The sequence below is a fragment of the Diaporthe amygdali genome (assembly GCF_026229845.1).
Source record: "Diaporthe amygdali strain CAA958 chromosome Unknown NODE_27_length_698932_cov_65_101997, whole genome shotgun sequence".
Lineage (NCBI taxonomy): Eukaryota > Fungi > Ascomycota > Sordariomycetes > Diaporthales > Diaporthaceae > Diaporthe > Diaporthe amygdali.
In genome coordinates, this window is record NW_026517047.1 from 24,497 (window position 1) to 40,763 (window position 16,267).

A 16,267-nucleotide genomic window follows, 5' to 3' on the forward strand; every position below is an offset into this window, starting at 1 on the left:
AGTTCTTTTGAATACAACCATCCCCCCCTCCCAAACCCAGCCGGGGGGTTAATGAGCCCTCCGTCCTCCTGCAGGTGTGCTGCAAGTCACCCAGAACAGGACACCAGCATGTCCGCGCCCAGTAGCGGTGAGCGCCCGGTAGTCCCTACTCTTATGTGGTCTAGAGGCGCGGACGAGAGGGACAGATTGCCGAGCTCGCCCTGCCCTGCCCTGCCCTGCTCTCTCGTGTTCACTGCCTGTTTGGGACGCTATTGGCTCACATTGTGCCTGGATTCAGTATGAAAAGACTCTTATTGTTCTCTAGTAGATAGCTACACAACATTTTGATTGACCCCATTGGAACTGGACAAAGGCGCTGTCCCGCGAGGAACCAGCTACAGGCAGCCCTTTCTGGTGGGCTCATGTATCGTCCCATGCCATCCCTGTTGCGCAGAAGAAAACCGCGAGGGTGAGAAGTGTACTGTAAATAATATTGCCATCATGTCGTTCGAGGCATGAGCCTGTCATAACGAACGCCATTTTCCGATGCTGCTGTGCACATATCTATGCCGTCTGAGGTCGCGCCGACGAGCCTTCTCCTTCTTCATCATAAGTTTTTTGATCCGACCCCCGATGGCGGGGAACAAAGATTTCAGTCGTACAAAGTCGTTCGTGTCGTCAAGTGGTCGTAAGCGTGTGCTTCCGGCGCGTGAGCTGAGCGTCATGTCGTCGCAATTGTGGCGGTGACCGGCCGAGTGAAAGATTTCGCAGCAAATCAGATAAAACAAAAATCAGTAGTAAATCGCAGAAACGCCCTCGCTTGAAATGCCCATCAAGGAAATGAAATCCATCAACCACCCAAGGAAATATTGCCTCCCCGCCTCCCAAACCCTCACTTCCGTCACAGATCCTGCACACCTGATGTGATAAAATTTACTGAGAAACAGTGGCGAATTGAGCCTGTTTAGTTGGAGCGAATGACCAACTTGGACAGGAACTTGTTCGACAACGAGTCGAAATCATCCCTGTCGAACTTGGTGTCTGGCCGTGTCCTCAGGTATGCCTCTGTAGATAACGTTAGCGATCTTGTCCGAAGTACCTTTGGAAAGAGACGGGTGGGGCTTTGCAGATGAGACCTACCATGCTTCATAACATGCTGTCGAACTTCAGTCATGGCTTCACAGACTGCCGGGTTGTTGTTGAGCAGCTGGCCGTGCCTCCGCGTGTCCCACTCGGTGAAGGCGGGCAGCTTCTGGGAGATGGCGTGGAAGAGGCCGACGATGACGCCGACGGGGATCGTCTCCATGTCGCTGCAGAACTTGTTGACGGCGACGGGGTCAGGGACGCGGTAGTGGCAGTCGAACTGCATCTCCTCCCAGACAGCCAGGAGGATCGACGCCAGCATGAAGATCGTCGGCCAGTTCTTCAGGCGGTCTCCGCTGTAGACACTAGAGTAGAGCGCCGAGAGCTCCTCCAGGATGTCCTTCTGCAGCTCGCGCCACATGTCGGCCATGGCACACTTGATCTGGAAGTTGATCATGACAGGTGCGACAACCTTGCCGAAGTACTTAGAGTCCTCGTCGTCGATCGTGCCATCCAACTGCTCCTCGGAGCCTTGCTGCTCCACCATGGTGATGTGCAGTGTGAGGTTGTAGGCCAACACAAGCTTCAGTGCTTTGCGGATGACTGGCATCCTCTCTTTTACGTAGAAGCGATGGGCAGTCTTGAGGATCTCGGTGATGAACGGCGTGCCCTCAAAGTGGTCGTCGATGAAGGTCTCGAACGACTGGTCGATGTGCTTGTCGAGGTATTCGGACAAAGCCTCCATGGACACACCATCCCGACCGACGTCCAGCTTCTCGGTTCTTATCTCGAAGTCTATCGGCTCCTGGTCTTCAAGATGGGACTCAACCCAATCGACCTGGAAGCAGCTCTCATCCGCAACAAAGACCTCACGAACCATGACGGGAAGGCAGAAACCATAGCCGTGCGTGATCCACATGAGTGTCTCCTTCTGGGCAAAGCCTTTGACGTTGTAAACGGAGACACCACGATCAAGATGGCGCTCGTAGTCGGCCTTCCAGTCCTTCATGAAGAAGCCAATATCCTTGATGTCGATACGGGTACATGGCACTTGCCAGAGACGAGCATGAGAAGGCTGGCACCCAGCGCAAGGCTCACCCTTGTCACAGGTCTTCTTGAGGAACTTGCATCGCAAGCAGGCCCGCAGCTTCCTGATCTCGCTAGCCTGCTTCCGCTGCTCGGGCAGCAGAGGCCCCCTGCGCCTGCCCACCTTCTTCTCACCACTGCCGTCTTTCTTGCCGTTCGATGTCCTTCGAATGACCGCCTTGGCTTGGCTTGGCTTGGCGATGGGGCTCTTCCTGGGAGCCGTGGTTTTCCTCGCTGGGGGAGAGACAGAAGAAGTCTGGCCATTGATAGAGCCGACCCCAGAGCCACTGGACGGGCTCGATCGACTGCTGGGCGTGGTCTTGATGGGGACAGGGGTGGCGGCGGCGGCAGGGCTGATTAGGTCATGTGAATGATGGTGGTGGCTGTCTCCATGGAAGCAATTGCGGTGGTTGTTGTTGGAGTTCTCGGCATACGAGTCGGATCCAGGCGAGAATGGCGAGTAGGGGAACGGGACCTCTTCGTAACTGCCGAACTCTAACGAAGTGCCATCTGACTGAGACGAGTCGGAGTTGGTTCGCAAGTGGAGCGTCTGTCCGGGGTTGAAGACATTCTGGGCCTGCTGCGTCTGGGAGAACGAGTCGAAGTTGGGGTGATACATATCAACCATGGCCCATCCATTATCGCTTCCAGAACCCAGAGACAAGACCTCGAGGTAAGTGCCGGTGGGGGAATTGCTGCCCATGCTGCCCACTCTGGGGAGACCATCGGCCGGCATATGCATAGCCGCCTCAAAATCCTGCCAGTTGGCCATGCCTGTGCTCATGTTGGTGGTGCTCATATCCCACGGCATCGGCTGGGCGCCTTCCTCGACAGGTGACATCTGAAAGGTGGTGGGATCCGTCTGCTGCATGCTGGCACCCAGAGCAGCTTGCGTGCTCGCAGGAAGATAGCCGATGGGCGAGGGTTGTAGGTTCGCCAGGAAGGGGTTGAAGCTGATCATGGCGGACGAGTCCTGGATGAACTGGGACAGATCCTGCGGCTGAGGCTGCATCTGCTGTTGCTGGAAAGTCCAATCTGCGATAAGGGACGGTGCGTGGGGGAGAGCAGCCGTGGTGTAGGGGGCCTGGGGCGACAGCTGCTGCTGATGCGGGCTGGAAGCGGTCGAGCTGTGATGCCCTATAGGAGACTGCCCGATGGGCGATTGTGCCTGTTGCTCTTCCGGTGACGAGGCGGCGACGGTGTGGGTGTTGGGGGAGTGCATTGAGACGGGAGACACGCCGGCGGCGGCGGCGGTGGCCATGTCTAGAGGCATCTGCCAGTTCCCCGAGGGGCTCTGGCGGCTGTGCTGCTGGACCATGGCGGTCGACGCGGCGGCGGGTATCGAATTTTGTGAGACTCCGGTGGTGGTGAAGGTTGCGTATCGTTCCCGTGGGTCGTACCCGAGCTGTTCCAGCAAAGCAGCCTCTCCTGCCTGGCCGGCGCTGAAATCAAATGTCATGACTGCCGGATTTCAGGAGTCAAGACGGCGGAGGAGGGGGCAGGCGGATTGAAAAAGGGACTGCGATGCTCGATAGTATTGTACTGTGGTGTGCCTTTTGGCGCGGAGTCAGGACACCGCTCTTTCAAGAAGGCCTCGAGGGGGAGGACCGGAAAGATGTCAAGGAAGGGTCATGAGCTGCGCGAGCAACCGTTGACCTGGACCTGGAACCTGGGCAGATGGACGATTAAAGCAGAGCGGCTAAGGTGGGAGAAACTCGGTATACCCTTGATAGGATGTGAGGAGGGAGGAGAGCCGAGCACGAGGGGGGTGGGAGTGCGGTCTCTCAAGTCAAGGTTGGGCTGTTCTTGTCTGTCTGTCAAGGTCAAGACACAACAATGCCGAGCTTTACGCAATGTGCGATGTCCTCGGTCTTTGGGTAGGGTTGTAGAAGAGAGCAAGACAACGTGACAAGAGGAGAAAAGAGAGACCAGGACAGAAGATGGATCCGAGAAGGTCAGAACAAGACTGATTCTCTCCTCGCGTCCCCTCCCTGCTGCAGTGCTGCCGTGTCTGCGTCTTGCGTCTGCGCCTGCGTCTGCTGTGGTTCGTTCTGGCGCTGGTTTCTGTTGCAATGGGGACGCTCAAGTCCCGCACATCACTCTCGTCTCTGGTCGTTGAAGAAGCGGTGAGCATGCAGCACTAGTAGCACGGCCAATCCCAGCCTCGACATGAATCAGACAAGGGTGCCGTCTCCACAGCTTCGAGAAAGTCTCTTCTCGCATTCTCTGGGGCAGAAGGGACTTTGAGCCACCTTGCCGGGGTCTGCTGGCCCCAGAGACGGATTGATTGGTGCCCGTTGCAGAGCCCAGAGTCCGGGCCTGCTCCTCAATCCCGACGCAGTATGGTAGTCTATGGACTGGGTAGGCTGATAAACTGGTACAATAGTCTGTACACGACCTGGTGCCGGCTCCACCCAAAATCGGAGGCCGGGACGCCCACAGCACCAAGCCACGTACGGATCCGTGGAGGGCGGAGAGGACATCGCGGATACTCTCTTCGCACTGTCCACGAGACTTCTGTCGAGGCAAGCCAAAGCCAGGGCGAGCAGAGACGAGCTTGGCCCGTCACCCCAGACTGGGGGCTCTCTGATTGTCGTGCCTGCCGCCGAAACAGGATTTGAGCAGCATGAACATGTCAACATACCACCCAGCAGTCATCTGAGCCGGCGGATCAGGTCTTCTGAAACCCCAACGACGACCTTTGTTGGATAAAAGAACCCGAGGTTGCAAGAGATTGTGAGTTGGTTGGTAACCATTTGGACGACGCCGTCCACAGGAAGTCGGGCAGATACTACATGCATGGCCAGAGAAGAAGAAGCAGCAGATCACAAAGCAACTCACCATCTCAGCTGCCATGCTGCCCACGAGGCCCTGCTCATGGACTGACGGGCTGGGATGGGACGGGTGGTGGGTTCATGGTCTCTGATCTTAGTAATGCTGCCATCCCACCCGCGTTAATAGTGCTGATTCTTTGAGACACTGTCGGCACAACCCTCCACAGTACATCCAAACGAAGATGGTCGTCTCGCAATCTGTTGCCACCCTGTGACACCCTGCGGATGAGGACGAGGTCGATGATGAGGATGATTGCACAAGACAGGATCACCTAGAATCTTGCGAGGGGAAAACCGTTGTTGATTAAGGTCTGACACTGGATTTCAGATTGCGGCGCCAGCCGATGCCGGTAGATCAGTTGACGACGTTGGGGTTGCCCAAAGTCGATCATGTTTCCAAGGGTGAATACCCACGCAAATGGGGAGGGGACACTGGACTGGTAGGAACTGCAGGACTGGCCGGACAGCGCAGGTAGGGTGCTCGTGCGCCGACAGCCACTTTCTCTCCTCTCTCGCGGGTCCCTGAATGCCACACGTTCTTGTTGGTTGAGCACAAAAAGGATTCTGCCAACCAACGTGCATCCACGGCGACGTTGCGTCAGGGAACCTGCTCATTGATGATCGTGCACGTCTCGTGTTACTTCCATCCTCGTTGCTGGCTGAGGGATCCATCGAGAAGCGAACTGGCCATGCGGGTTTTTGCCTTGCGCACGTCTCCGTTCGAGGGTGGATCTGTGGAGTGAGGCATCGTGTTGTCCTGCTCCTGCTCCTGCAAGACGGCATGTGCACAATGGGCATTCAGGCATTGTGGTACTGTTAGGAAGCCATACAGTACTTCCGAAAATGGCCCTCATCACCCAGCATCGCTTTGCCAAATCTGGCTTGCCATGGCTCCGAGGCTGGGTCCGAAGCTGGGTCCAGTGCAACGGAACATGTGAGTTGCATAACAGCACAGTATCTACTGTGACTGTAGGTGTTCTCTCTCTCACTCTCTCACTGTCACTCTCTCGCACACAAATGCGGTTCCTCCTCTCTGTGTTCCTCTAACGAGCAACCCCGCCCGAAAACTGGGAGGCAATGTAGCGGCACAGTGGGAGAGCCGGGTGGGTGAGGTAGAGACGGCAAGTCTCGGGGCGTGCAGGACCAGTGCATTCGCTTCATTCGCATCGTATCATTGCTCAGTCCAGATTGGCCTGCCGGGCTGCATGGCGAGCGACCACGACGGTTCGTCTTGGTCGTTGAGTGGCCAGAGGCTGGACGCGCATGCTGCGTGGCAGCTATTCGTTGGACGGAGAGACGGCGAGCCCTGCTTGCCCCCCCTGCGCTGTCAGCCATCCTTTTCTTCCCCACGCCCTCGCCCACGCCCACGCCCACGCACTCGCCCAAACCCATGGCCCACAACGCCGCTGTACCAGGCCCTAACAGGTAAGTCCCGTGCGCATCACCGTGCCGTGCGTTGGCGTCCAGACGGCTCTGAGAAGACTGGAAGACCAGCCGCAGGCCCAGGGCCCAACAACCCTGACCCACGTCCCTTTATTAAGTTCAGTGAGGACCCTGCTTCCGAGTCCCCTCTTTCTTCCCTGACGTCTGCCCTCCTCCGAGAGCTTGAACCGGGCCCAGCGAGGCGCTATACCACGGAGGAATGGCGCAGCAATGGAGCCTCTCTACCCCGGTGCGCGCTCCATCATACCTGGCGGCGGCATCATACCTAGCCATCGTACCTCGCCCGGCCAGGCTGCCAGCTGCCCAGGCCGATCCAGCTGTCCTGGTTCGGCAGGACATGGTCGGCGCCTTGGAATAGGAAATGGGGCAATTGGATCGGACGATGAGGCTCAGGGATTTGGGATGCATGCTGCTCCATAGGTTGGTGGAGTTGCGATGCTGGCGCTGCAGTGCAGGAGGGGCATCTTCGCGTCGTGTTGCCCCATTCGCAATCGACTGCTGGGAGACGATGAGCCTCATCCCGGGGCCGGAGATCAATCCATTCCTGATGGTCTGCAGGCGACGAAACACCGTGATGGCCCGGGCTCTGGGTTCAAGCTGGGCACTACCCTAGGTTGAGGCCATCGTTGTAACTGACCGCCGTTTACCCGCTGCCTACCGGTGGCTTTTTTCCATGGGAACTGGGCTCGCTGGCTAGTCGACCAAGGTCCCGGGGCCCCGCCGTCACGGGACTAACACATGTCCAGGCTCTAAGGCAGTTGATAGTCTACCGTCTACTAGGCAAGTTGGCAAGGTCGAGGAGCTCGCCCTTCCTGCACGCAGATCTAGATAGGTACATTAAAGCACGCAAAAGGGGGCCCACGCTATCAGGGGTACGCTCTGCTATACTAGCAGAGCACTACTTAGCAAGTATCTAAGTGACGGCTGTAGGCGGCAGGATACGCCGCTGACGGTAATCGACGGTTCCCAGGGACCCCTGATGGATGGAATATGGGATTCTTGAGCGGTAGACTACCGTGCTGCGGTTGCCATTGAGTTTTTAAGAGATTGCGACCCTACAGGTACAAAACCACATAGAGCTGGTGTTCCGTCCTCGCTTGCCGCGCACGTCTCATCAATTGGTCTGGGACAAGGAACAAGGTGAGGGTCCCGAGGTCTGAGCACCTGCGGACAATCCTCTCCCCATCCATGGCCGATCTACTAGTACATGCACAGTGACTACACCATACGTGCCGAAGCGGGACAAGTTGGAACAGACGACTCGCTGGACGGGGTGAACCCTGCTGCTGAGACTATCATGATGCTGAGCTGATGCTGCCTCGTGCCTCGACGACAATATCGGTTGCTGGCAGGCTGCAGGCTGCGATAGCGTGCCTCTTTTTGATATCGTGCAGCCAAGGCATTGAACTCTGGACCCTCTCTGCTGCATGTCTTTCTGCAAGCCATGAGTATCTGCAGGTGCAGTCTCAGGGGTGAGGGAGAATTTTTTTGCCTTCCCCCTTCTTAGTCTACGGGGCCCAGCGTGACGCCCATGCTGGGCCTGGCTGGCCTGGCTGGCTGGCAGGCAGGCCGTGCTGCTGGAACATCTGGACTCAGTCGCCCACGGTGGCCCATGGGCCATGGCATGGTTGCAGCTTCTTGCGTGATCTGGTGATCCAGATCGTCTCATCGTTCCCGAGGCCTGTTCTTGTGCCTGGCCTGGCCTGGCCTGGTTCTCGACGTCGGCCCAGCGCTTGACAAACGGTGAGTTTCGGCTACTGTGGATGGTACAGTAGATCTGCTTCAAACAAGACACACACACGCACATAGGCGGACCTACGCATTTCCGCCTTCGAGTAATAGACTCTAAGCGCCTTGGGAGATGACATTGGGAATGCCGGACGTCGGAAATTTGCATCTAAAGGCCCCGTCACATCTGTCGGTGGCTCATAAAAGTCAAATTTGCCTCCCGAGAATTCAGGCCGAACGGCGGTCAAGGGAACGCCATGCTCGTGCATTCATGGCAGGCTGGTGGCTGTCAGTGTCGCCAAAGGCGACGAAACAAGACATGCCCGGATTCGGGAAGTAGCAGTCGGACTCGTGGCGTGCTGCAGCGAAAGACGCAAGGGCCTTTGCTGCCCAGTGAACCTGCCTTTCTGCGTGCGTGCCTGCATGCCTGGCCACCACCCAGGGTTGCAGGACAGAATCATCGTAACACCAACTGCCTCGCCAGGGCCGTGTGCCGCCGACTGCTGGATGTCCTCGACAGAGCGCACGATAGATGGCATTCCGGTCTTGCTAGTCATGCTGGCGCCTGAAGACAACATGGGATCTGACATCAACCGGGGCCCATCCCAGTCTGCTCTTGCCTCGCATCGTGGGCCGTTCGGGGCTCGTTTTTGAGCACAGCGGTAGGCGGCGCTGGGGATGCCCACTTTGCGCCGATCCCGTTGCGGGCTTTTTCCGGGTCCATGAGGAGCCCCTTCGGCATCTGCGAACACCCAGGCCTCAGTGGCTTCCCGCGGCTCAGTGAGAGGTGTCTTGGAAGGCCAGAGTAATTGCGTCTGGCGAGGTTCGGGTCAGCGGGGTGGATGAGTAGGCAGGGAGAAGCCAGACTGACTGTGATGGCCAACAGAGGCACCCAGACACTCTGCCACGAGTTGAGAGAGTGGCTTTCACAAGGCCTCCCTCACCAGAGCCGCCAGCCGGCTTGTCGGATGTGTAGGCTCGGTGTTGCTGTCGCTGCGGCCGTTCGTCCAGAGCACCCAGTCCCAGCCCCGTTTTCCGTGCATGAAATAAACATACTGTGTACCCTGAGCCTTTGAGCCTTCATATTTGTGCTGGAGGATCTTGCGATCCTGGTCGGACTGCCTGCAAGTGGTGTCGGGCCGCGTTGCGATCGTGCTGCTTCTCGGGGTCCCCGGATCTCCCAGGGGCTGTTCGCCCCTCGTATAAGTCCAGCTCCAGTCCATTCCTGGATCGAGCGATGATAATCATGGCATATGTTGCCAGGCCATGCTTCCTCCCATGCCGATGACATGCTCGAAGGTTGAGCATGTGGAGTTGGACGCCAGGCGGCCTGAGTGCAAGGCTGGCCATGGCCACCCTTGGGAAGCCAACCTCAGTTTGAGGGAGGGAATAGACAATGCGAGTAAACAAAGAAGTGCACTTCAGAATCTGGCACTCGCCAGGTCTGGCCGATAGCAATGCGCATTGAATCGACTTGAACAAGTCGACAGCCAAGAGGTCAAAGGGCGGCTTGCACGGTCAAACATGACCCAAAGCTCTTTTGCCTGTCGTCAGATCAGCAAGATTCCAACCACCGCAATGAAGCTCACAAAATTTGACTCATCCATCCATCACCCAAGCCAACGTCAATCGCCAGCTGTGGCTCTCATGACCTAGCCAATCAAGCCGTCGTCGGCAGAAGCAGCGTTGGTATTGTTCACAGGAGGACAATATCGAGGCAGCGGAATTCAAGGCGTGTGCGGTTGTGATTGAGACTCGGCCCAGCACTGGAACGCTCCCCAGCGGGCTCCGGCTCTGGCCCCTCCTCTCAACCCCCTCGCACCTCAAGTCCTGCGCTCTCTCCTGCTTTTGTGTGATGAAATCCCGCACAAGAAACAAAGGCACTCGAAATCGTGTCATCTTCCCAGGCAGAGCTGTTGTTGCGTCCATCTTGCAGGCCAAAGACAGCCAGCGCAGGACGGCCGCAGCCACTACGCCCGACCGAGTTATCGACGCATCAACCGGCGCACGTGTCGCCACCATGATTCCCGACCTCTTCACATCGCTGCCTCCCGTTAGAGATGAGCTGCAGTCAACAACGACTGTAGCCCAGGACGAGACGGTGAGCCTCTGCCTGCCGTTCCTTTCAGGGGAGAAGCACGACGACTGCAATGACTACGGCGTGCCTCATCTCGACCGGGAGAGGCACATTAAGTTTCTACACAAGCAGCTGGGGAAACTCCCATCCCCCTTCATCGCTGCAGACGCAAGCCGGCCCTGGTTTCTCTCCTGGTCCCTGAATGGGCTGAGTCTCTTGGGTGAGGATGTGTCCTCCTACCGGGCCGCCTTGATCGACACGGCGCGTTCCATGCAGAACGACACAGGTGGCTTCGGCGGTGGCAACGGTCAGATGTCACACCTGGCAACTACCTACGCTATGGTTCTGTCCCTGGCTCTTGTGGGAGGCGACAGTGTGTATGAGGTCGTTGACAGGCGGGCTATGTGGAAGTGGCTCTGCTCCCTGAAGCAGCCAAGCGGGGGGTTCCAGATGGCTGTTGGTGGAGAGGTGGACATCAGGTAAGGGAACCACTCGCTCACCACCTCTCATCGTCCGCTTGAGTCTAAGGTTCGAGGATAGAGGCGCATATTGCGCAGCGGTCGTGGTGTCCCTACTGAACCTCCCGACGGATTTGACCCCCGAGTCCCCGGCATGGACCCCCGATCATCCCACGCTGTTCACAAAGCTGCCTGAGTACGTGCAGAGATGTATGTACACACAAGTCCCTCCGCGGTCTGGCCCCCTCCCTGAGCCACGAGCAAGTTGTTGCTAACCTTTCCAGGCCAAACATTTGAGGGAGGAATATCGGCCCATCCGGATGCTGAAGCACATGGTGCATACGCCTTTTGTGCGCTAGGCTGTCTCGCCATTCTGGACTCTCCCGACCGCATCATTCCGAGGTAAGCAACCTCTAAACAGGCAGGCAGGAGCTTCGGGATGGTGGTCACGCCGGTCCCCCTTCCTCGCCCGGCCAGTCAAACGATGACAAGAAGCTGCGCATGCTGGCTGACACTTCGCCGCGGGTGCTGCTCAGATACCTTGATGTTCCACGACTCATCTCTTGGCTGTCCTCGCGCCAGTACGCTCCAGAGGGTGGATTTTCTGGTCGCACTAACAAGCTTGTGGATGGATGCTACAGCCATTGGGTCGGCGGGTGCTGGCCGCTGATCGAGGCTGCGCTCGCAGGAGACCGCGGCGACCACGTACCGCCGCTGGGAGGAGATGAACAGCCTGGTCACAAACACAAGCTCCCTCTCCACGGCCGGAGCTTGTACAGCCGAGAAGGGTTAATTCGCTACATCATGTGTTGCTGCCAGGACCAGAGCAAACGCGGTGGCCTGCGAGACAAGCCCAGCCGGTAAGTAGGAGCCTTGCTGGCATGAACTCTCTAGTGACGTGTCGACAACCTCCTGACTCGATCTCATAGTCCCTCGGATGGGTATCACACATGCTACGTCCTTGCGGGCCTCAGCTCCGCACAGCACAAGTCGGAGCTGGTCAACACGGAAGCTCCTGGCACTAACGCCACCGCGTCCACTGCAGGGGACGCGGGCAGTCCGGGGCTCGGTGTGGGCGAGCAGCCTTACCTGACTACGTCGTGGTCTGTTACGCCGTACCTCGACGAAGCACAGGTGTTTGACGAGCAAGATCGCCTTGAGCCGTTGCACCCGCTCTATGCACTTCCGGTCGGCTGCGTCGCGGATATAAAGCGGTACTTCGACGCGAAGACAGGGTTCTAGAATATCCCACCCGCTGCGAGCCAAGGCAGGCGAATGTCACCCGTTTTTTTTCCCTCTACCGCAGCAACCTTTGACGGGTCAGACATATGATATCTGTGTAGGGCGAATCGGAGCAACGGTCTGAAGCTTGCTCCAGATCGTACATCTGAACGGCCACGTTTGTCCATGACACAGCATGTGGTTTTGAATGTCACGTGGCGATGCTAGGCGACGACATAGAGGCAAGGCATGTAATAATGCACTCGTCTGACTTGTCTCTCGGGAGTAACGTTGACTAGGATAGAGCACGGGCTGCATGTCAATGGGCTGAGTTAAAGGCGGAGCCATGGGAGAACTAGGGAGACGAAGTTCTGTCAATTCAGCATATGTATGTTCAACGGACCAAGAGACTGATTGGCCCGGCCAACCTGTGTTCAATACAGTACTATGAAGCTAGAGTTCTTGGGATCCCGGTCGAAATTGGTCCGGCCGAAGTGTGAGAAGAGGAACTAGTAGCTGTCAATCCCGTAAACCCTGTCCTGAAAGGACAACCTCCTTCGCCCAACAGTACAACATATGCGCATGAACTATACCGGGGGCCCGGGGGTCAGCGAGATAGACGTGACTTCTGGAGGGTGCGGCGAGCGTGGATTGAGAACACCCAATCTCCGAGGGGGGAGGATTGATGGGTCCCCGAATCGCGGCATTTGAGAGATACGGGTTCCATGGAATGCACGATGAGAGAAGTCTGAGGAGACATTGCCAATCACAGCCTCGCCAGTGGCAGGCCAAGCAGGCGGCGAAATGCTGCTGCTGTCCTTTTGGGCCTCTTGCAGAAGTTCTGACGATGCATTGCAGATTGCATCGCACTCGACCTACGACCTGGCTGGGTTCGAGGAAGAACCAGGAAGGCGGAGAGTATGCAGGGACCGGGCCCAGAGAGGCTGCTTGGGATCATCGTGGGACGCTGGAGTCTGATGCCGAAGATGATGGAAAGAACGCCTCCGGCAATACAGAGGCACACCCTCCTGGGCCTCGAAAACGGGCCTCATGGGTTGACGTGTCCATGCTGGTGTTGTTCATGTACGTACTATGCAGTCAGATATCAGATGATCACGCGAATGGCTGTTCCCGGTGGTGGGCGCGGGTCTTAGGTAGTCTACATGCACGAGAAGGATGTATGGATGGAAGCAGAAAGTATCTCTATGAGCGAGAGGGAGAGAGAGTGAGAGAGAAAATGAAGAGGGGGGAAGGGGGCTAGGGGCCCAGAGACATGCCGAGCAGAAGAACTGGACTGGAGCTGGAGAGGGCTGCATCCAGCAATGGTTGTTGACTCAGATGCATCTGAGACGGACTGCAAGAGCAATCCACCATTAGGGATAGGGAGTACAGAATGTCGTGCAAGGGTTGTTTCGATCTTTGTGGGACACCTCGTGGCAGCTTCCGGAGCAGTAGCAGCAGCGTGGTCGCCCTCACACAGGCCCGCACGCTTACACACACACTCACACTCACACTCACACACACACGCACACACACACACACACATACACAGGCTTTGCACGTGCAAGCGCAGAGGGTGTGGCCTTGTCAACCTCGACTCGAGTCCTGATGCATGCAGTATGACGTTGGCAGGTTGATTGCCATTGACGTGGTGGACTGGACTCGGACTGCAGGCTGCATGAGAGGAGCAGGCTCGTCCGCCACCAGAGGGCAGCCTGCGTCGGAACCAGAGGAGATGATGCAACAGGCAACAAGAAGGCATCAGGAGCAGCAGCACTCGGTAGTGAGGCTGGCTCTTGCTGGTTGGCCAGATGGTCGAGTCCGACGAGGAGGTCGAGTCCAGCCTGGTGTTGTTGTTGGTCATGGGTTGCATAATGACGGACGGGTGGCAGCAGCTCGCCACATCACACTGGACCTTCACCGACCTGGCCAACCTCGAATTAGTTACACACATCTTGAAGGTTGGAAATCAAAGCAACCGGCCGCAAAGGAGAGCCGTTATACTGTACCATGTAAATAGATGCTGTAGTGATTGTAGATTGTTCGATGTGGTGGACAGCCAGAACAGACCAGGGACAATGCAAGAGGGAAGGACGGAGTTTGGCGCTTGGGCCACATGGAGAGCAAGGTTCTATCTGCTGTTAGCGTGCGAACAGTAGTCGGCTCCGTGCCTGGTAACGTACCGATGTACCTCCGTACCACACTTGACACACCAGACACTCACGCTCTCTCTCACACATCACACACTCTCTTACACACACATCGACCCTCGACTCGACCGACGACTCGACCGACGGCCACAGAAGGCAGCAAAGGACGATCTCCTGTATCATAATTGCATAGCTTCGCTTTGTTTCGCATCACGTCATGCCACTTCACTTCACTTCAATTCACGTAAACCCTACCCAGCCCCATTCACCTCATTGCCGTTCATTACCGTGTGTGTGTCGTGCAACTCGAACCCCCGTCAGCACCTGCGAGCAAAATGTAGCTCGGCCAATTGGCCAATCACCATCGCAGCTGGCCTCGCTCGGCCTAAGAATTGATCCTTCGAACTGGTCCGTGCCCCACTTCCACTTCCTTGCCAGTGTGCTGGTGCTGTGTGTTGTGTGCCCAGCCTGCCTCTGAATGCCTCCGATGCCTGCCTCTGACATCTCATTGCTCGTCAGCCTGCCTATGTGCCCCTCCTTTTTCCGAATCATTCCCATCCCTCGGCGCGGCGTCTTGCTCCACAGATGGTCCCCTCCCACCCCCAAGGCTAGGACCCATGGCCGATCGGATCCAGATCTGAACCACTTGTCAATGTCAAGACTCAGGGCTCGAGGCTCGGGGCTCGACACTCGAGCAGGGCCCAGGACAAGACTAAACACTCGACACTCGACCTTGAATACTCAAAACAGGGCATCTGCAAACAGCCCCACACCCTTACACCAGGACCACGCTGGCGGAGAATAGCAGTATGCACTGGCTGCTTCTGCTGTCCCGTTGCTGTTGGGGCTTGGGGACTGACCAGTCTGCCATGTACAGACCTACAGTTCCCCCCTCGGCCCCAGGTACTGCCAAGGTACTCGGCTGCGCGTCGCAGCACAGACGCGATACAGCACCGATACGATGCCCCTCGCTCCATGGAATCCGGCGCTACTTGAGCCGTTGAGCGGTACATTCTGATATCTCGATTAATTTCAAAGCCGCATTGCCAACTCATCACTGCATGAGTGGCATTGCTAACGCCTGCTCTGCTCTGCTCTGCTGCGACTTCTCGAGTACATCCACCGCAGTACACTCGCACGCGCGAGACCCGCTCTACCAGTACAAATCGCCTTGCTGCCGTCGACTCTTCCGACTTACTGTCTGGATGCCAATGGCCGGCGTCAGTGGCCGCGTCAATGGTCCGTCAATGGGTCAAACCGACAAACCTCACCTTCCCTTCCTGCTCGGCTCCCCTCCCCTCACGCCACACTGCTTACACACACAGTCAATCGGACCCGGACTGCTGGACCGTTCGATTGCGTTATACCGCGCAGTAGCCGTGTGCCATGTACAATCACCGGCGTCCCAGCAGCTGCAGGCCCATGCAAGGGTCTGCCAGCTCGCGCCTTTTCTCTTTTCGCCTCACCGACTTCCTCCCCACGGCAGTCTGGCACGGCTTGCCTGTCTCGAGCCTGTCTGTCCGTCTGCCGCTCTCTGGTGTCCTGGCCCACCTCTCATATCTTCTCATCCTCTCTCTCTGTCTAGACTACCGACCGACGCCCATGTTGTGTGGTACAAACATACATAGTACGACTCGTCTCGTGCAAGCAAGGCTCTTCCTCGTTTATAGTCGCCCCTACCAACCCCGATCCCATCCCTGAGATTGGCTGCCACAACCCGGCCCCATCATCAAACAAGCGCTGATTCTTCCTCCGCCACCAGTCTTGTAATTTGCCAGCCGCCGTCCGCTCACCCAAGCTTGTCCTGGCTATCTTCCGGGACTCAGATTCAGTACATCAACGGTTGTGTGCCTCCGAGAGGGGGGCGGGCCTTTTGCAACCCGCTGTTGTTGCTGGCTGGACACGCCGTTTCAGTTGTATGGATTTACACCGCGTGCAGTCGCAACGCCTGTGTGAGCCGCCCGGTCGTGCCACTCGCCATACGAAGCATCTGGCAGATACCCCGCGGTGCCCCATGTAGCATTTCTCCTCCGCCCGAGGCCCAGAGGCCAGAGGCCCAGGGGTCGCAGCCAAGCGCCAGCGCCCAGTCAACACAGATCGTAGGCCTGCTCACAGTACCTGCTCCACTAGGAGGGCTGGAAACCCCCGTTGATGGCTCCCGCCCCCTGGCCGGAGCTTAAATCTCGAGCCGTTTCCGGACAGCGAGAG

At 57.4% G+C, this 16,267-nt stretch overlaps 4 protein-coding genes across 4 annotated transcripts; 2 read left to right on the plus strand and 2 right to left on the minus strand.

Annotated features, from left to right (window-relative positions):
* Positions 1-943: 943 nt before the first annotated feature.
* Positions 944-3,607, minus strand: J7T55_000543 (c6 finger domain-containing protein; the record flags this gene model as incomplete). Its single annotated transcript, XM_053131463.1, has 2 exons — positions 944-1,044; positions 1,120-3,607. 2 exons carry the CDS (start codon positions 3,605-3,607, stop codon positions 944-946), a joined length of 2,589 nt encoding a protein of 862 aa, XP_052990274.1.
* A 2,218-nt stretch (positions 3,608-5,825) lies between these two features.
* J7T55_000544 (uncharacterized protein) lies at positions 5,826-6,783 on the plus strand (the record flags this gene model as incomplete). Its single annotated transcript, XM_053131464.1, has 4 exons — positions 5,826-5,916; positions 6,165-6,206; positions 6,260-6,407; positions 6,603-6,783. The coding sequence occupies 4 exons, from the start codon at positions 5,826-5,828 to the stop codon at positions 6,781-6,783; spliced, it is 462 nt and encodes a 153-aa protein (XP_052990275.1).
* A 1,639-nt stretch (positions 6,784-8,422) lies between these two features.
* Positions 8,423-9,376, minus strand: J7T55_000545 (uncharacterized protein; the record flags this gene model as incomplete). The annotated part of the gene is made up of 2 exons (XM_053131465.1): positions 8,423-8,968; positions 9,098-9,376. The coding sequence occupies 2 exons, from the start codon at positions 9,374-9,376 to the stop codon at positions 8,423-8,425; spliced, it is 825 nt and encodes a 274-aa protein (XP_052990276.1).
* Positions 9,377-10,173: 797 nt separating this feature from the next.
* On the plus strand, positions 10,174-11,930 carry J7T55_000546 (protein farnesyltransferase subunit beta; the record flags this gene model as incomplete). The annotated part of the gene is made up of 5 exons (XM_053131466.1): positions 10,174-10,709; positions 10,771-10,898; positions 10,973-11,090; positions 11,330-11,548; positions 11,618-11,930. 5 exons carry the CDS (start codon positions 10,174-10,176, stop codon positions 11,928-11,930), a joined length of 1,314 nt encoding a protein of 437 aa, XP_052990277.1.
* Positions 11,931-16,267: the final 4,337 nt, after the last annotated feature.